The sequence below is a fragment of the Apodemus sylvaticus genome, chromosome 7, assembly GCF_947179515.1.
Source record: "Apodemus sylvaticus chromosome 7, mApoSyl1.1, whole genome shotgun sequence".
NCBI classification, from domain to species: Eukaryota; Metazoa; Chordata; class Mammalia; order Rodentia; family Muridae; genus Apodemus; species Apodemus sylvaticus.
In genome coordinates, this window is record NC_067478.1 from 5,613,088 (window position 1) to 5,634,056 (window position 20,969).

The 20,969-nt window shown below is 42.2% G+C and overlaps 1 protein-coding gene across 7 annotated transcripts in view; it reads right to left on the reverse strand.

Moving 5' to 3' along the window:
- Golga4 (golgin A4) overlaps positions 1–20,969 on the reverse strand; it is an 84,700-nt gene that overhangs the window by 57,122 nt on the left and 6,609 nt on the right. For 5 of the 7 annotated variants that reach the window (XM_052187020.1, XM_052187016.1, XM_052187015.1 and 2 more), the window contains exons 2-4: positions 15,374–15,463; positions 6,515–6,613; positions 2,023–2,088 (exon numbers count right to left, since the gene is read on the reverse strand). In XM_052187020.1, the coding sequence (XP_052042980.1) occupies positions 2,023–2,088; positions 6,515–6,613; positions 15,374–15,463 (255 nt within the window). The remainder of the gene's footprint in view (positions 1–2,022; positions 2,089–6,514; positions 6,614–15,373; positions 15,464–20,969) is intronic. The other 2 variants (XM_052187022.1, XM_052187021.1) reach the window with 1 other exon arrangement.

Genomic DNA, 20,969 nt, shown 5'->3' on the forward strand with positions numbered 1-20,969 from the left:
TAGAGTTCATCTCAGAGCAGTACTCTTACGGTTAGAAGACCCAAGGGTATTAGCCATGGGACCTGACTTAGCTTTTCCATAGTATGTGACTTTAAGTGGCACAACTGTCTCTGTGTAAGATGAAGCCTGCAGCATCCTGTTCGTGAGGTGGTTGTGAGGAGTAATACTCTAACCTGGGCTAAGGACTTAAGCTCACCTAAGGCAGATACTACTCTCACCTGGCATCCAAAGTTCCCTTCTTCTTTCCTACCACAACCAGGTTTTACTGAAGTATAAATCACTTCCTCATCCCCCAACCTACCCTGACCAGGAGATGGTTAATTAAGACTATGGTAACACACAGCATGAGGATGGGGAGCAGTTTATGGTGAAGAACCAAGCTGTGGTTCAAGCTAAAAAGAAGCACCCTCTCCAAACCAGCAAGCCCAACTCTACACATGCACCAACAAACATGTGCAAACGGTCAACAAAAGACCATTCAAAATGAATACTAAGTCAAATTAGCCTATTAGTGAGGGCTTCTTTTTTTTACAGTTGTTTTGTTCACTATTGGAATACCAGCCAACTATCATGTTCACCAATGGAATACTAGTAAGCAATGAAAATGGCTTGAAATATAGCAACAATATAGATAAATCTCATAGAGTATAAACAGAAACCAGGCATACTGGGTGTGGTGGTTCACACTGTAATTTCAGTACTCAGGAGGCAGCTGCTGGTTTGAAACCAGCCTGGAGTACACAGTAAGTTCTAGACCAGCTAAGGGGACGTGTGCGGCTATCTAAAGCAGTGGTTCTCAACCTTCCTTTTTTTGGTTTTCTTTGTTTGTTTGTTTTTTGTTTTTGTTTTTTTCTGAGATGGAGTTTCTCAGTATAGCCCTGGCTGTTCCTGGAACTCACTCTGTAGAGTGAGTTAATCCCTGCCTCTGCCTCCTGAGTGCTAGGATTAAAGACGTGCACCACCAATGCCTGGCGGTTCTCAACCTTCTTAATGCTTAGACCCTTTAATACAATTCCTCATGTTGTGGTGGCCACCAACCATAGAATTACTTCATTGCTACTTCATAACTGTAAATTTGCTATTGTTATAAGACATAATGAAAATATGTGATATGCAGGATATCAGATATGCAAAACCCTAAGAAAAGGACATTAGATTCCCCAAAAGGTTCATGATCCACAAGTTGAGAACTGCTAGTCTAAATGGAAGGGAGGGAGGGAGGGAGGGAGGGAGGGAGGGAGGAAGGAAGGGAGGAGGCAGACAAGCAAACACTTTACATGAAGGTCAAACTAACTTGCAGGACTAGAGAAAGAGCGGTGATGGCCTCTGAGGATGAGGCGAGGGACCAGATGGAGTTTTTAGAGCACTAATAATTTCTGGTTATGGGGTTTTATTATAGCTATAAATTCATTTCTGCATATCAGGTTTCAGAGCATGTAAGTCAAAAGACAATTGGCGGGAGCAGTTCCCTCCCTGCACCAGTGGGTCCCAGGAATCAGACTCAGGCGTTGGGCTCAGTGACAAGCACCTTTAGCTGCTGAGCCACTTTGTCTGCCCTGATTACAAAGGTCTATTGGTAGGATGAATATGTCACACTTTTCTACAGATATTAAAGTTTCATAGTATTAATTTTCAATTAACATTGCTTTAATTTAGGTTCTCTGAAACTCAGTAGAGCTGACAGCAGACACTGTAAAGGAAACCCTTAGCTAGGACTGCTTGGTATGGCTACCATTCTACTGATAGAACATGCTAGAACAGAGATGTGATTTCCTGAAGGCCAGCCTGTGTGTGTAAAGTGGCATGGAGGGGTGGTTTAAACAGATGGAGAGAGGAAGTTACAGGAAAGGGCCCTCTGCAGCGGGCCTTCATGTGTAAATGGGAACAGCACCCGCCCTACCCGAGTACAGGGGCTAGAGGCCTCAGAGCAAGACCTAGCATCTGACAGGACCCTTTCAGGCACTAGTCACATCAGACAGGCCACCACTGTGAAAGGGCTGACATTGTAAGTAAATAACAAACCTGCGAAGGGGATGACTCATCTCTGTGAACATCATCTGGAGACTTTGTGGCTTGAGTTGATGCATTCTAAGAACGAGAAAGAACATCATAAAAAAGTGAACTGCACACTAAAATTTTAACTGTTAAAAACAAACTATTAAGACCTAGTAGACATTTTTATCATTGAACAAAATTAGTAATTTCTTATTAGAATATTTTCATGCAGGGCAAAAGTAGTGTGGTTAAGTATTGTAGAAAATCACTTTGTTATAAAACATGAAATCAATAGCAAAAATTAGTGAGTAGCAGGTTTATTTCAAGCTAATCACACACCTCTTTCAAGCCCTTATGTTCCCAATTCAGTTTCCATGACAAAAAACAACAGGGAGTCAATCAGCAAAGCTCACTAAAATAGAAAACTATCCAAAAAGAAGTCATGTCAACTGTTCTCTGCAGTAAAACCACATTCAAATTAAAATTATCTGGGCAAAGTTACAAAAAAAATAAAAATAAATTAAAAATTGAAATGCCTCATTCACTTGAAGCCAGAAATTTAAATGAAACCAGCATCAACATTTTCAGAAAAATTCTAGTGAAAATCTCTACCACACACACTGGCTTTTGTGTCCTTGTGTTGGTAAGCCTCCCTGGTGACCTCCTGCTGAGGACTACAGGGACAGCCGTGCCTAGGGGTCTTTGAGCTGCAGAACTCTGTTCTGTGCATGGCTCTACCTTTACCACCCACAGAAGAGGCTCATGGGAAAACCACAACAGCACCGCACCACACCACACAGCAGGAGTCACTGTCCCTGGGAGTCTGGCATGGTAGCACCCAAGGGAATAACAAAGGAGAATGGGTGCTTGTCTAAAGTGTTCTCAAGTTTCCCAAGATCAACGAGGTATTTAAAAATAACAAGTTAATCTTTGGTATTATAAATTTATTGTGTCATACGATTTAAACTTATTTTCAGGAAAGAAAGCAAAATATTTACAAATGAAGGATTTCTTCAGTATTCATGTTTTATGAAACAGGGCCTCACTGAGCTGCCCAGGCAAGTCTTAAACTCCTAAGTTCAAAGGATCCTCTCCTGCCTCAGCTTTTCAAGTCTTGGGTTACAAATGTGCACCACCACTCCAGCTTTAGGATCTAATTTTCTGAAAATATGCAGTGCGGGAATGCTGTATGTGGAGGTTGGAAATAGTGTAGTCACGAGGTATGAGGTGGGTGGTAACGGATGCCAATGACGGTTAGGAGCTGTGAATTAACACTGGGAAATGGGTGTGTGGTGAGAGGTAATATTCATATATTCTTCCTATTTCTAATTTTCAATTTTTCCTTAAACTTTAAAGCACCTTCTCTTCCCCCCTAAAGTAAGTTAATGTCTGTCAATCTAAGAGTCTTCTTTAAAACTACAAAAGGGAGCTGGAGAGATAGCTCAGCAGTTAGAGCAGTGACTGCTCTTCCAGAAGTCCGAAGTTCAATTCCCAGCAACCACATGGTGGCTCACAGCCATCTGTAATGGGATCTGATGCCATCTTCTGGTGTGTCTGAAGACAACTACAGTATATTCATATACATAATATATATGTGTGTGTGTGCACGCGCGCACGTGTGTGTGTGTGTGTGTGTGTGTGTATGTGTATATACATATGAGATATATGCATATATACACACATATATATATATGAGAAAAAGGGTTGGGAGAGCACAGGAACTAACCTACCTTCCTGTTTGCTACCATTTCAATGACCTTTACATATGACATATTATTTACATAGCACTATAATGATATACTGTGAGATCAAAACACACTTTAAATTATGAAGCAAAAACTGAAAGGGCTCTGTAAGATGGGGGGAGGGGTGCAGTGGCAGCGAGGCACATGCTCTGCTTGAAGGGAATGACCTGATGCATAACTGTGGCCCATTCCAGAACGCTGCTTTGCAGGTATTTAAACATCACCAATCAAGCTAGCAGCATATAATTCTTAAAACAATGCTTAAAACTTTCTTTTCTTTGTACTTTTTGTTTGCTTGTTTGTTTTGAGATGGAGTCTCACAAAGTCCAAATTGGTCTTAATTCACTAAATCGCTGAGGCTGGCCTTGAACTCCTGATCTTCCCTCCTTTACTTCCTGAGTGCTGAGGTTACAGGCGTACATAACCATGTCCAGCCTGGAAAATATTTGTACATATAAATTCCATCTTACATAGTCAAGAAAGTAGACTACAGCTGTGGAGCACAGGCCTTCTAGTGTGTGTAAGCCTGAGTCAGCAGAGCGAGACTCTGCCACTGTCCACAGAGCCCCCTTTCTGCTGGGCCCCATGTTCAGCTTTCACCGCCCCTGGCTCTGCAGCCCCATCTGGCTCTCCACACTCGGACTTTCTTCTCCAGCACTCAGATGCTTTTGTGCTGTGCACACACTCGGACATCTATGTTTCTACGCTAAACCAGCAGCTCTCAGAGGGCAGGGCACCATCACAGTCAAGAGGGGCTGGCTCTGTCCTGGGACTCCTCCTGCACAGGAGCTCTCAGGGTCCTCCCAAGAGGTGGTAAAAGCCCACCCCACCCCGGTACTGACCCTCCAGGTCACCAACACTGTTCTGGGTGGAGTTCTCGGACAACAGGCACAGCTCAGCTGACCAGACGCTCTGCAGCTTCGCTTCTCTGCCAAACTTGTCTTCAATTACGGTTTTTCATTTATCTGCAATCTGCTCAATTATTCTTGTTTTCAATCTTTCTATAACCATTTTTTGGCTCCAGTGCACTAAGGATACAGCCCTTTTGTTTTATTTTGTTTTTTAAGTAAAGAGAGAAATAGGTTTTAAAAACTAAATTAAGCCCCAGCAGGGTGGCATGTGCTTTTAATTAACCCTGGCACTTAGAAAGCAGGGGGACCTCTGTGAGTTCAAGGCCAGCATGGTCTACAGAGCAAGTTCCAGGACAGCCAGAGCTAGTAACAGAGAGCCTGCCTACCCCAATAAATACATTAAAACCTTTAAAAAATAAATTAAGGAGAATTCAGCTCTTGGTGAACTTGTAATTAATCCCCACTAAATTTTTATTATTATACCAAATAACTATTCTATAGTTTTCCTCTATCTCATAGAGATGTAAATTGTTAATCATAAACATATAAAAGTTGTATGATTAGTTTTTCTAGCCTTCCAAAGTTTCTACTAAATAATTTAAAGTACTCCTTTTTACCTTATAGCATTTTTTACAATAGAATAGGAATTGAAAATAAATTATTTTGTAGTCTATACCCATGAAAAGCGTGCCTTTTAAGTTTACATTATTCCGATATGCAATATACTGTCTGTCTTTCTTTATCTTTCTTTCCTTTCTTTCTTTCAAGTAAACTTGTAAATCTGGGTAGCTGAGACTATCGATTCAGCTCCAACTCTTTGTAAACAGTAAGCATTCCTTGTTGCTGGAGCCACAGAGAAAACAGCTTTCCTAATATGTCTTCACAATGCATCTTCACCCTGAGCTGCTTTCTTGTCTAGACCCTAGTTTAAACTAGACCTGAGGGCCACTGCTGGCTCCATGCACACCAAGCCTTCACATGCATGTGGATTAAGAACAAAACCGTTCTGCTTTGACAACTAGCTACCAACTCAAACCACTTATCACCACTCAGAAAAACTACAAAGCTACCCGTAGTAAGTGAATCCTGATACATTTTAATTTATTAAATCATCAGCTTAACAAGTACTCCAGATAGAAAAAAATCTCTCCTTTCCCAAAATAAAACATATATAAAGTTAAAATTAAGTGAATTCATTCATTAAAAAAAGAGACAACTGTTTCCTTTCATTCTTAAAAAAACAATAATTAAAACCACAATGTACTTTGTGCTTACTTCTTACCTATCGTTTCTAAATAAAGAAATGAACATTCTATAATAAAATCCACCTATGTATGCAATGTTGTTAATCTCTTATTTACATAACACATTATTTTCCTTAAAAAATGTCAGTTGTAGCCAGGCAGTGGTGGCGCACGCCTTTAATCCCAGCACTTGGGAGGCAGAGGCAGGCAGGCGGATTTTTTGAGTTCGAGCCCAGCCTGGTCTACAGATTGAGTTCCAGGATAGCCAGGGCTACACATAGAGAAACCCTGTCTTGGAAAAAAAAATGTCAGTCGTATCTCAAACACTTCAGGCTTCCTCCCAACAGTAAAACAGATTTCTAACCACATACACTAGGTTTTTCCAGTATGAACAAACATTTCCAAGGGACAAAATGAAAGTGGTAGTTCTAGCAGGTAGAGAAGGCCCACATTACATCAGTGGAAGAGGAGTGTTACTGCAGTGCAGTTAGTTACCAGGAAGCAGCTGGACACAGAACTCAGCAACTTGTTCTCTGAGGTTTTAGAGCAGGGTTAGCAACATAACACTGAAGACACTCTGAGGGAACGTAAGGGATAAGACACGTGAAACTTGGTGCTGCAGCTGCCCAAACGTGGTGATTCCCCACAAGGGAACGCAGAAAGCGGTGGAAGGACTCACCACACTGCCAGTCTGTGTTTTGGGCTGTTTGGAGGAATCCAAAGCAAAGATAGTGTATTCAGAGAGAAAGGCAGGCTCTGCTACCATCCCGGCTAGTAGCTGTCTCAGTCAGTGTAACAAGCAGAAGCACAAAAACAAAACAAATGATGAAATACAAATCATGGCATGATCTCAAAGCACAACACGACAACACTTTAATACTGCAGCCACCATCATGATGATCACCCACCCCCAAAAAACTGTAAGCTGCTGGGTCGGACCTGGAATGGGACGAACGAGTGAGTTTAGGACTTCAAAGGCCAGCCTGGAAGCCACTTGCTAACTGATATACACATGATGCCTACAGCAGGCATCACGGCACCCAATATGTCTAGCAGCATGGTCTAAAGATCCAGTCTCACATAAACAAGACACACGAGTGCAGAGGGTTGGTGATGTGTGCTGAAGAAGCTCTGAAGATCCGACAGAGAACAATGGCCACAGCCAGCAATCCCACACACTCCAACTTAGACACTACATTAACTCTTTACTAGACACCACTCTCCCCCTCAGCAGGAGCACACTTCAGCAGCTGATGGGTATGGGGTCTACCTGTAGCCACTGCCAGCTTCACATTCATCCTCCACTCAGCATGCACACCAAATACAGATAACTTTAAGTCAATTGCACCTTGGTAAAGTGGCTTAATGATACATAAATGACACAAACACTTAGCATAACTTTTATAAATACTAAGGTGGATTCTTTAGATACTTCTGTATACACAGCACTGAAGTATACAGAAATGATAAAACACATATAAAAGACTTTATTAATACTTATATGCAAAACCACTTTTATCAAAGGTACATACATAAGAAACTTCTGAAATAAAGTCTATAAGACTAGTTATTTTAATACAGAGTCTTTTGTGCTTTTTCTTTCAGAACCTGTTACATTGAATAGCAACAATCATGAATTAGATACATACCAGATTTTATTTTAAGTGATTTCTTTGCATATGTATGTAACATCTTGTCTTTCCTGATTACTCTCCACTCTATCTACTGAAGCAGGAGCTCTCTCAGAGCTTAGAGCTGGCCGGTTCCAGCTAATCCATAGCTAGCCAGACCACAGGCACTCCAACTATATCTGCTGGGGCAGCCACCACACTTGCCTGGCTTTTGTGTGAGTTCTGGGGACCCTTACACTTGCACAGCAATGTTCCACCCCAGACCCTCTGATGGTAGAGACTGCATGTCTATTCATATGTAAAACTGCACAAATTACTAACACATATGCAAGCACACAAGATCAGTCCATATAAGACAATGAGGCCTAAAGAGGAGCTCTGTGGCTGTCACAAACTTCTCAATGTTAACTGCCTTTTTGGACATCACAGAATAAGGATACAGGATGCTACTATGTGAGGAAACTGGAGAGGAGGTATACAAGCTTCCCCCAAGTTTTTTGTATAATCTCTTGCACATATATAATTACTACAAAATGAAAATGCTAAAAAATTAATCCAGTGAAATATTGTTTACAGTTGTTTTTAAGGAAAATATATAATAAAGTATAACATACTCTATGGTTTATAATACACTACATACCACAATGATAATATACAATAAATTATATATCCTATATAATTACATGCAAAAGTTTTAAAAGGTACACATTTTCCTTCAGGACTCTAAAGCTACAGATACTGACTAAAGCGTTCATTAGTTCTTCACCCAGTGCTACATTAGAGACTATCATCATTATAGACAGACACACTTCTGATTATTTGGACTGGTTGCTGTTTTAATACATGCTCTCAGGTAGCTCAGGCTGGCCTCCAGTTTACTATGTAGCCAGGGATGGCTTTGGACCACTGACTCTTGCTTCTTGCTGCCCTTTACTGGATTAGTTAGGAGTAACTGTGCCACACTAAACTAAATTACAAATTCTTTAAGTGTTAAAAAGTGTTGTGCATTTGTGTACATGTGCATGTGAGTGTGTAGATGAATATGAAGAGATCCATGTTCAGCATCTGCCTTTATTGCTCTCAGTCGTAGTTTCTTGAGACGGGGTCTCTCACTAAAGCTGAACCTAACAACTCTGGAGCACTGGCCGGCCAGCCAGCTCCAGGGATGCTCCAATAAACATCGTCACACCTGGTTTTTCACATGGGTTCTGGGCACCCAAACTTAAGTCTTCATGCTTCTACCACAAGCATTTTTACCAACTAAGTCATCAACTAAGTCCTAAATACAGACTTTTTAAAAGCTCTTTTCTTTACAATATTGTCTTAGTCAGGGTTTCTATTCCTGCACAAAAATCATGACCAAGAAGCAAGTTGGGGAGGAAAGGGTTTATTCAGCTTACACTTCCATACTGCTGTTGATTGTTGTCACAATCAAAATAGCAATGGCCCTGATAAGCATCTATAATCTCCCCTCTGAAATTTCGCAAGACAGGCCTCCATCTTCTGCACTGTTCTCAACATTATCATCCAAGCTCCTACACAACATCCCACAGAGCTCTTAACACTGAATGGGCCTTCTAGCCCAAAGTTCCAAAGTCCTTCCACAGTCCTCCCCAAAACATGGCCAGGTTGTCACAGAAATACCCCACTATGCAGGTCCCTTTCTCTGATAATTCCAGTCTGTGCCAAGTTGACACACAAAACCAGCTTGTACAAATGTTGATGAAGGATAAACTCCAAGAACTTATTATACTAAATTCTAAACATTATTATCAATTATATATTAAATTATGCTAAATGCCAAACTCCAAGCTCCAAGAATCTCATCCAAAATTTACTAAAAATCTGACTCTTGGGTACTCAGAAAGGCCATTCTTTGGATATATGTTAATTTTAAATTGAAAGGTATACAAATTCAGTTCTCTTAGGCTTCCAAAGTTAAATTATTTTTTAAACAAAAGACTATTACCCATAAAAGTGAAAAAAAATAAAGCAAATTTAAAAGGGAGTAGATGTGAAACTTTAAAAGACCACTCCCCAAGTTTGATGCCCATCATAAAGAAATGGCAACCAACATTCCAAAATGTGGTCAAACAAAAGTGAACAGTATAGATAGATCCAAACCTCTCTCTCCCCAAAGCAAAGCAATCTCAGGTCAGATTCACAGGCCCACACCTGCCCTGCCCTTCTGTGTTCTCTCTGCCTGCGGCTCTTAGCAGCACCAGCTCTGGGCTGTCCATCCGGCTCAGGGTAGAGACTGCGCAGCAGGTGCAAGGGTACCTACCGCTTCCATGCCAACACCAAACAAACTGAAAGCAAACAGCTCTTCTTCAACTCTCAAAAATACTCCAGCACCTCAATTTCTCAAAATTTGCTCAACTTTTAATCTAAAATAGATAAAACCTAGTTCACCTCTTCTGTGTGGTCCACAGTGAAGCCATCACTGCACAAACACTGTGCAGAGCTATACTCCCTGCGTTCCTGTCACTAACACTGCAGAGCTATGTGCCCTGTGTTCCTGTCACCACCTGAACCCCTGGATTATCTTGAAGGATTCCAACCTACCCTGCATATCTCCTGCAGCCATCCCTTCCACATCTGTGTCTGTCTGTGGTAGGACAGGCAATATTTTTTCTGAATTCACTCATTTTTCCTTAGAATTTCTAATTAGTTCTTTTTTTATTACTATTTAGCGTAATTTTGTTTGGGCTAAGTTTTTTCTTATAATATTGTGTTAATTTTAAGAAAAGTATTTCTTTGTGTGTCCCATTCTAACATTCTAGACCACTCTGCTATTTAAAGTTCATCTAGAATAAACTCATACCTTAGTGTCTAATTTGTTGGCTAACTTCTTAGTGTTTTAGAATTTTCTTTACAGTGGTAGTTCTCAACCTGTGGGTTGCAACCCATTTGGGCTGTTGACAGACCCTTTTGCAAGGGTGGCCTAACACCACTGGAAATCACAGATTTGCATTACAATTTGTAGTGAGCCACCCTTTGTTCTTCTCTGTTACAAGATGGCGCTGGCCATTTGTAGCTCCCCGGTAGTAAATCACTGGAACACATGCGCAGTGTGCTGCATTCCTTATCTCACTTACATGCTAATGAAGAACTCACGGAGTTCACCTATGAGAATATGGCTGGTTATCTCCCAGGGCAAATGAGGCTAGCTAGGGTACTTAAGGTGAGGCTGGGAGAGAGCCCGGGGCACCAATAGAAGAATAAACTCAAGTCAAGGTTTCCCAAATAAAACCATTATAAGGAAGAAACTCCTTGTGCCGCGTAATCTTTGCTGGCAAAGGTGGACGTGACATAATTGGTGGCCCGTACTGTTTCAATTCATAATAGTAGCAAAATTACAGTTATGAAGTTGCAAAATAAATAATTTTATGGCTGGGGGTCACGACATCATGAGGACTGTCCTAAAGGGCTGCAGCATTAGGAAGGCTGAGAAGCACTCCTTTACAGGCTCGTTTTGAGAAAAGTATGTTTGTCATTCCTTCTGTGACCTCCCTTCACACCCACGTACTCTGGTTAAAGACTCCAACTTAGGTCGGATTCCATGGCAAGAGTCATTGCAAGCTCAGCCAGCAAGCCCAACAGAGGAGTGACCTAGTCCTTCATCATGCGGCCTCCCCAAGGACAGAAGCTTCCCACCACAAGCTGCAGAGAGCCCTGTCCAAAGCTAACTACTGCAGCTAACTACTGCAGCTAACTACTGCAGCTAACTACTGCAGCTAACTACTGCAGCTAACTACTGCAGCTAACTACTGCAGCTAACTACTGCAGCTAACTACTGCAGCTAACTACTGCAGCTAACTACTGCAGCTAGGAGAAGCACCTGAGCTCAGCTGCTGCTCGCTGTACAGGTTCTAACGTAATTAACAACACATGAAAGAACATTTTCATGTTCTGTCTCTCAATCAGCCCGTGGGAGAGAGACTTCAGGAAACACCTCCACCTAGCTCACAGACAGCTCCAGCCAGGCTCTCCCTGGGGAGCTGACAGCACTGAACTACAGAGCTGCACTTGTAAACAGCTGCATCTGATCTCAACTTCAAGCCTCCCAGAGATGACTTCAGCTCCTCTTGGCCTACAGGTATTTACCATGTCTGTGAACCCAGATCACCCCTCAATGACAAAAGAGAGAAATCTTCATTTCTATGTCTGTGTCTATGGCACATACGAAAGGAAGATGGGACCACAAGCGTCCAGGGGAAGACTTGGCACAGCAGGTATTATGACCAACTGTTTCTACAGCCCGCAGCTTTGCCAAAGGGATCTCTGAAATTCCCTGAGAAAACATCACTAATTCCAAGAAACTTTTAAATTTCTTTTTATTCAGTCTTTTTCCATGTTTTCATTTTTATTCACAAATCTGCTTGTCATCTCTCATGGAAAATAGTGGGGGAGCCATGCTAAGGAGTTCAGGCCTCAGAAGCTGGTGGCCCCTCTCACACCTCACATAGACACCAGCGTCTGAAGGGCCAACTAAAGGACTGTGTTCTTACTCGGAACACATGTGCCTGAACAAGGGTCTGAGATGGCACAACTGCAAGAGTGACGTGCGTAGACTGAGTCATGTTGCTCACATCCAAGATCCCAGTTGAGACTCTCCAGTTTACATGGCCAGCTCTACTTCATACACAATCTTTACAAACAAAAGCAAGTTCATGTGACTTTCCCTAGCCCCAGCAGCAGCACCAAGTCATAAAAAAATGGAGAAAAGTGATCCAATATGCATTGCAAGAGGGTTTCTCAAGGCACCTAAGATGTGAGGAAAAGAAAACAAGGAACATTCCTTGCCACCCCTATTCTGAAAATGCACATCACCAAACCAGAAGTTGTAACTGAAAGGGCATCTGTCCAAAGAAACAAACCCTTAGCCGAGGCAGAAGAGAAACAAGACAGTGACAACTTTTACTGCTATCATAAGATAATTTAGATGGAATACAAACATCTTTTCAAAATTGACAGAAATAACCAAAAGAACTGAATAAATCTGAATAAGGCTATAGATTACATTAGTAATCAAAACACTTTCATGCATTAAAAAATATTGGAATGAAGGCAGTTACAACAACCCAAGACCAGATCAAACTCTTCTCAAATGTTTCCAAAAAATACAAAAGGAGAGCACTGATTTGTTCTCTGAGGTCAGTGCATCCTGATAACAAAATCAGAAACCAGAAAGCAAGAGAGCCAACTGCTGACCAGCATCCCTTATAAACACACAAGGAGCCGGGAGGAGGTGGCACACGCCTATAATCCCAGAACTCTGAGAGGCAGAGGCAGGCGGATTTCTGAGTTCAAGGCCAGCCTGGTCTACACAGAGAGTTCCAGGACAGCCAGGGCTGTACAGAGAAACCCTGTCTTGAAAAAACCAAATCCAAAAAACCAAATAAACACATGAGGAGCTTCAAAAGCAAGTCAAGCACACACAAGAAATGGTGCCAGATGAGAGTCCTGCACGAAGCAAAGAAACTTAATGCAACATCAAAAATTAATTACAAGTGTCACAGTCTGCAGGCTAACAGCTCAAACCGTGATCCTCCTCAGTACACACCAAAGAACTGCATCCATGGGACTACAGATGACTGCCACTTGGCCAGTTTAGTTTTGCGGGGCAAAATAGCTCACCAGACAAAGACTTGAGTTCAACTCTTGGACCTACATTGTGGAAGACAGAACTAGATTCCAAGCTGTCCTCTGACTTCCACTATGATGCACACAAATACACCCACACCCACAAAATAGATAAAGTAACAAACATTTTTAATGTTATGTCTTTTTCCATTCTGGAGGCTAGCTGTGGGTAGCTTAACCCTGTTACCATGTGAGTGAGTTTCCTTCCTCTCCTACTGTTTCTATCACAAACCAGTCAGATTTTGTCAAACACCTTCCTCTGCAGGAGAATTCACTTTGGGGTGTCTTAAAATTACTATTCCAATTAAATATAATGTAAACTAACCTCTTATCCGCACTCACTTGCTAACCTCACTTACTGGCTCTAATCGTTTTTACTAGAATCCTCGAAGTTTTCTGTAGGTAAGTCCTCTGCAGAGGACATGGTTTTAGCCTACACGTTTGTTATGTGTCCTGCCCAGCACCCACTACTAAAAAGTCAAAAGAAAATAGCACACACTTGCCTCTCCTATTCTTAGAGGGAAAAAAATGCTTCAAATTATTTGTTTTGGTGTGTTTGTTCATTAGGTGGGGGTCTCTGTGATACCCTAGATGGTCTCAGAAATCCTGGGTTCAAATGGTATAGTAGGTATCTTATGTTGATTTTATATTTACATATCTGTTTTACTTCCAAGTTGTTGCTATAACAACAAATTCTTCTCTCCTTTTGAAGTGCTGCTGGGCATTGAGCCCTCAAGAGAAAGCTGCTCACAAGAGACAGCCATCCCAACAGATAAGCAAACTGTAATTTCCACATGATGCACTTATGTACATGCAAGCAGACACTAAAAATGAATAAGTATTTTAGGGTCAGGAGTTGGGGAAAGAGAGGATAGAGAGAGATGACTTGGAGGCTAAAAGCAAGGGCTGCTCTTCCAGAGTACCCAAGATCAATTCCTGGCACCCATGTGGTGGGCTCATGATCATGATCATCTTTAACTCCAGTTCCAGGAGACCTGACACCTTCTTTGGCTTCCGTGGGTACCAGGCACACACGTGGCACACAGACATAAACCACAAATGTAAAGTAACTGTGAGACAAGGAGTGGTTAGGAGCACCTGTAACTACAGACAACAGATCCATTCCTCTCTGGCAGTGCCTCCCAGAGAGTCAGAACCCCTAAAACTGGAGTGATAATAGGATGGATCCACATGTGGGTGCTTGGAACCAAACTGAAGTGGAAATTTTTGGTTTCCTTGAAAACTCAGTCATGACCCATGATGTTTTTCTGGATGCTGTCTTTTGAGAGGGTATGTGATGTTTGGCTGAAAACAGACGGTTAAGAGGGCCCAAGACGTTCAGAAAGAATATAAACTGAGCCCTGCAAACAGAGAGAGGATGCTCTTGCATTGCTGCTTCTTCGCTGCTCTTCACTGGTCTCACTTCTTTGCTGGTCTTCACTTTGTAGAGAGAAACATGTTAAAGAGCTTCTCATGGTATCTGGCTGACTCTGGCCACTTCCACTGACTTGTCAGATTCGGTAGAGCCTTGCTGTTTCTGCTGGATTGAGCAGAGTCGAGCTACTGATTTGGGTCTGGTGTTCGCTGTGATTCTGGACTGCTGGTATCCTGACAACAAAGGGTGGACTCACCACAAGGAGCTCCTTCTATACAGGCCCACAACCACTTTTCCCTATTAACCTTCTTTCTCCCCTACTTCTGGTTGGTGGGCTAGAAGGGAGGTTGAAGTATTTAAGAACCCTAAATTAAAGAAGGTTTTGAAAAAAATTGAGCCTACCCACACAAAGACACAAATACCAAGGTCCTGTGCAAAAGCAGCAAATGCTCTGGACTGAGCGATCTCTTCACACCTTCCTGTATTTATATTGTACCTCACAGAAAAAAAAAAGATACAAAAAAGATGAATATGTCATGCCAGTTGTTATAGGTAAGTTGTTTCTACGTTTTAGTTGCTAACCACCAGTTTCAAAAATATAGGGTCTTTCTCCATGTGATGCTATGTTGAACAAAACATCACTGAATTATTCTGATAGCTCCAAATATTAAATAAACATACCTATCCTCTTTAATTTTCTCCAAAAAACAGTATACAAGAGCTAACTGTTATTTGTGTTTAAAAAAAAAAAAAGAAAGAAAAAAGCCAGTTGAATTATTAATAAACAGAAATTAAATAACTGAGTCATCACCACTGGTCCCTGGATGTTACCATAGGCAAACACACAGCTCAGCCTCTGGAGAGAATGTCAGAGCCCTGCACTAACCTCTCTGTCGGGTGTCACGTCATCAAGCTGGTCTGGAAATGAAGATGTTCTGCTTCTAGTCCTTGTAGGTGTTGAAGAGCTGGAGGAAGCCTACATTTAAAAATGATTGTACAAATTAGAAGATAGCAGTGACTCATACACTACGCCCTGCGCAGCTCTTTCCTTATTCCATGCCCAGGAACTCAAAAAAGAACAGGGGCAGATTAAAAAAGCAGGAAAGGAAAACTATAACAGAATCAACTACTAGACTTAGCTACTAGCCTTTAGGTCTTTGACCCAATCGTCAACCCAGCAGAATGTTTTAGCAGAACATAAGATAAGGGTGTGGCTAAATTTAGGGTGATAGTATTGGGGAACCTTATTTCAACTTTAAAGTCCTTGAAACATTCAATACTATGAAATTTACAGTTAAATAGCAGGGCCCACCTCTCTAGTCAGAAGCCTTTCTCTGGATCTACTTACACAGCACAGTTGGTTACTAGATGGTAACAGCCTGGTTACCAGAACCATCAAACAGACAAAGACACAGACCAGTAAGCCTGGCATCTGACGTCTACTCTCGTGTGAGCTAAAAGCAGTCCTCAAAGTATGAAAGCGAAGCACAAAGACCTGTGCATTGTAACAATAGCTCTGAGCTCACTCACCACCTGCTTGCCCCCTTACACTTTCACGTCTACACCGCTTTATAAAGAAAACACTGAAGAATACCCTGCCACCCACATGAGCGAACCAGTGGACAAGTGGAACTCTGACCCTTATGAGAACACACTGTTACAGTCAGGGCAGAGCTGAGGTCATGAGCACAGTGCACATACATACAAATGCACGTGACACATACACCACAGAGAAACACAACCATGAGCTACACTTCACATTAGGGTACATGCTGAGTAAACCGTGTGCAAACAGTTGGCCATCCACTCTGGAGAAGATAGGAATGTCATCTCCGAGCAGGAGTAACCCTTCTGTGGAAAGCAGGGCTGAGACTGAATTAAATGACAGGAAGGACACATCTGCATACCCATGCTTAATAACTTTCGTCAATAAATAGCTCTCAGAAAGCCCTAGAGACTTACTAGCTCTGTCCTGCCTTTATCTGCATTTGGGAACTTGAAATCTATCGTCACTCACACCCACGTGAGGCTGAGTCACAAGTAAGAAAATAGACATGTAAAGTTTAAGGTCACCCTTTAGTAAGCATAGGGACAGACCTGGAAACGGCCAAGGGAGTGCAGTGCAGTAGGAGGTGCCATGCTGGTGCCAGGGGTGAGCATTTGCAACATTTTTATTAAGAGTCCAGGATGTAGCAATTGACTCTACAGAGCCCTGGAGAAACTGTCAGCCACAAAGTATTTATAATAAATTCCTCTTCCTCTTGCCTAAACTGAATTCTAACACATGTCTCTTCTAAAAATGACCTGAAAATCAGGATACAATTCACTAAAGTCAGCTATATGCAAGTCACCTTAAGGGATAAGATATCCTCCACATTCGAGGCAAGACAATGTAAACCAGGACATAAAGTTTCTAAACAGGTAAATAGATGAATGTGTCATAAATCTTTATCAATGGCTTAAGCATCTAGAATACACATAAATAATGAAGTCTGTGTGTTTTAGAAAAGGTAGCCACTAAACCCTGTTTACTCCACAGACAGCTTTTCATCCAACCGGGGAACTGGGCAAAGGGTCTGCTACACAAGCACAGAGGCCTGAGGTCTTGAATGCTCGGCACCCACGCACACTGTGAGGCTTCACAGTTTACAGCTGTAACTTTTCTTCTTATTCCTAGGACCAATTTTCAAACCAAGCTAGCTGCAAAGACTGAGTGAGATACCATGAGGCTGCCACTAGGAAGGGAAGAGCCCCTCCCTGGACTGAGGTGATAAACTGTTAGAAAAGAGCAATTAGAAACCACTACTGGCCGGGCAGTGGTGGTGCACGCCTTTAATCCCAGCACTTGGGAGGCAGAGGCAAGTGGATTTCTGAGTTCGAGGCCAGCTGGTCTACAGAGTGAGATCCAGGACAGCCAGGGCTACACAGAGAAACCCTGTCTCGGAAAAAAAAAAAAAAAGAAGAAGAAAAAAACTACCACTAACTAGAGGAAATGCCTCTAGATCAACCAATTCCCTGCTGTGATTCTCTAATGGCTAAGAAACCTTTAGGCTATTAATTCAGCTCTCCAAATACCCAAATGCCAAGAAAGGACCAGATGCCTAGAGAGAGACCTTTTACTTGAAAGTATATCTTAATGTGAATTTTAAAATGGGTCTTACATCTCAGCCTCCTATGAGTCTAATCAGAAGGCCTCATCGACTATGGATGAACATAAACAAAGTGATTTAAATTGTTAAAGGTATACACCGATGAAGAATGAACACTAAAACACCCTGTGCCCAGAAATCACACATCACTCTCTGATGCTACGAGAGAATTGCAAGAAAAGCAGTGGTCTCTGGGAGCCTGAATCTTTAATGGGCTCTCTCACTTAGACACATTTAAAGGGCTGGAGACATAGCTCAGTGGTAGAGCACTTGCCTAACATGGGCAAAGCCCTGGACTCCATGGGGGTTGCAGGGCAAGCTATTTGCTAAGAAAACTGGTGCTGCCATCCAGGCTCACACTCGCGTCTCTCTGCCTGCAGCTTATCATTAGCTGACCAGAGCCTCAACCCCATAGAAGAAAAACCTGTCTAGTGTGGTAGGTCCCATATGACCCCTGCCCTGTGAGAAACATATCACGTATTACCATAGATGGAAAGGGGGGTTGTAAAACATGATTTTTAGCTGAAAAATGAATTTACTCTAAATTAAAAAAAAAAATACTCAGGTAAGTTTAACTGCTTACATAAGCCCTTCAAATCCTGGTCTACAGGACAGAGACCGAGGCTAGAGACTTGTGCTCTTGCTATGCTCAATAAAAACAAAAGCCTACAGGAACACACAGCAGGAACTGCTGGAAGTCACTCTGCAACACCCACAGAGAGATCAAGACCCCCAAGCACTGACTGAACTCCACCACAACCAGATGGGCATGAAGAAAAGAAAACAACCTGGACAGCACCTTGATTGACAGCCTTATAACAGAGACTTGGTGCAGAGAACTGTGCAGTCACTAGGCTAAGAAGCACTAATGCTGTGGTGACTCCTTTTTAGTGTGGGACCTTCCGGATGACAAGCCTGGAGTCCTGTCCTTGTCCTTTCCTTTTCATTACCCATCAGAGGCTCCTCAGGTGTTGCTCTAAGCATCCTCATAAGTATTTGCACATGCACACAAAGCACCTTGTGAACACCATCACAATACTGGAAGCACCTGTCTCAGCTGTGCAAGGCAAATGTAATACCCAGTGCAGCACCATGTAGGCCTGTTAAGTAAAACCATTGTTGACAACTACAAATGGCTTCTTGTAGGTTCTCACTTTGGGTCTTCACAATCAATCTGAAAGGTGCAAAGAGCACACAATATCATACTCAATTTTCTGATAAGATTAGATGCTCAGAATGTTTATATGACTTGCCCAGGTTAGACACTTCAAGAAGTAGGTTAGCACACAGACCTTCTAACTCCCTGTCTACCTTACCACTTCACTTTAGATGACTAGTTCTCGAATTTCTCTGGGACTCACAGTAAATAATAATAATAATAATGTCACCATACTTCTACAGGATTCATAGAGACACCCCTAAAACAAAAGCTTTTACCAACTTTTAATTAGTGCAAGGTATAGAGGCTAGGCCTCAAACCCAGGTGTTCAACATCTAGCCAATCACCCCACTGCTGAGCTACAGACCCAGTCTTCACAGCATGTAAACTTTGTATCATGAGATATAGTTTCTTTTTCTTTTCTTTTTTTACTCTTCACTCACACACACACACACACACACACACACACACACACACAATGAAACATGATCATATTCACCATCCCTCTCCCCCTCCCAAGCTCAACCAGTGCTGACCATCTGTGTATGACGTGGGACATCCAGTGCAATATGAGAAGCCTACCATAAAAACTTCCACGATCCTCCCTCCCTCCCTGCAGCTATCAACTGCCAAGAGCTGCACACTGAGGAGTGGATCCTGGAGCCCCTCCCTCCTCTATGATCTGTGTCTTCTAACCTGTATTCTCCTTAAACACTAGAGGAGACTTCCAGGCACATCGCACCAGCCTCCTGGAGTACTCTCAAGGTGCCGTGCTATCTCTGTAACCACGAAGCCCCTCTAGCTAGCAACCAAGTCTCAAATCTACATACTTCAATGTATTTCATATTTTTAACTATGGTTTTTAAAAGTGGGAATTAAAAGTGTTAATCCCAGGTTGAACAACATGGTTTAAAGATACCAAAAACACAAAATTTGAATATTCTTATTGGTAGGATATACTATATTTAAATTTACTGTACTAGAGGCTGCATTACCTGGAAAGTTCACAAACACTTGAGAATAAATTGTTAGAAAAATAGGTACAATTCTGCACTTTCAAATCTCTTTAGGTACCAGTGAAGTTTAATTATTGTGAATTAGTAACTTTCTGAAATCAACTAATTCCAGCTTTCTAAGAGAAAAGGAAGCAACCATCCACAGTAATTTTTTGGTCAGCTAGTTACTACAGGAAGTCCTCTCATCTATTACAGCCTGCCCCTAGAGGCTGGACTGCTCTAATTACTGGAGCTGTTAAGTATGAGAACTCTCAGAATGAGGGGTTTCCAGTGTTTTCTCATGAGCAGTTCTCAGCAGCTCTGGCCTCACTAGCTAGCAGGGTGCCCACAAGCCTTTTGACTTAGCTCCCCCTGCCTCTCAAGTTTTGCCTGAGCAGATGCACTTTAAGAAACAGGTGTGGCTTTAGGCTTGCACCAGCATACAGCACACCTGCTCAGTAACTCCTCCCACACACACCTAGGCCAGGGACAGGTCCTTGGACTTTCCTCATTATTACAACACCACTCCAATCCCTGCTAATCAACTGGATATTCCAGTTAAGGAAGGCTTACCTACCATGGGCTTAGTTTTCACACAACCCCTACATTTCAGTCACTAGTGGGAACTTTTCAGCATGCCCTTAAGCAAGCATCTTTGCAGTCTACCATGGTTGTTCCAGAAATGAGCCAGTGCTCTTATTGTATAAATACTTCACCTCCTAAAAATGGTCTTCTAATCTGTGAGATTCAGTCATCCAGAAATAAGGCAACTTCCAGTTAAATACGGCATATGAGCTACATATGGCGTCCTCTACAGAGAGTAAGCCTCATGCAATTTTGAGAAGACTGGAGATGAATGAGAAGCAGAAGAAACACCACGCTCCAGCACAGCTGAGGTCCCAGAACCCCAGGATCCGCACAAGGTAATGCTGCCGTGAAAACAAAGCAATGTCCACCCCCAGAATCTTAGAAAGCCTCAGGTCTTAAAGCCAAAGGTGTGTGCCAGCTTTAAATATAATATAATAGCTTTATTTAAAATAAAGAGGCAAGCTCAGAACCAGGATGAGTTACTCACAAGCCCTGGGCTCTCCTGTCTCTCTGCACTCGTGGGGGAACCATGAAGCTTCAGACAGGGCGACCCTAACAAGGTAAGATGGCTTGACTGATGACCTACATACA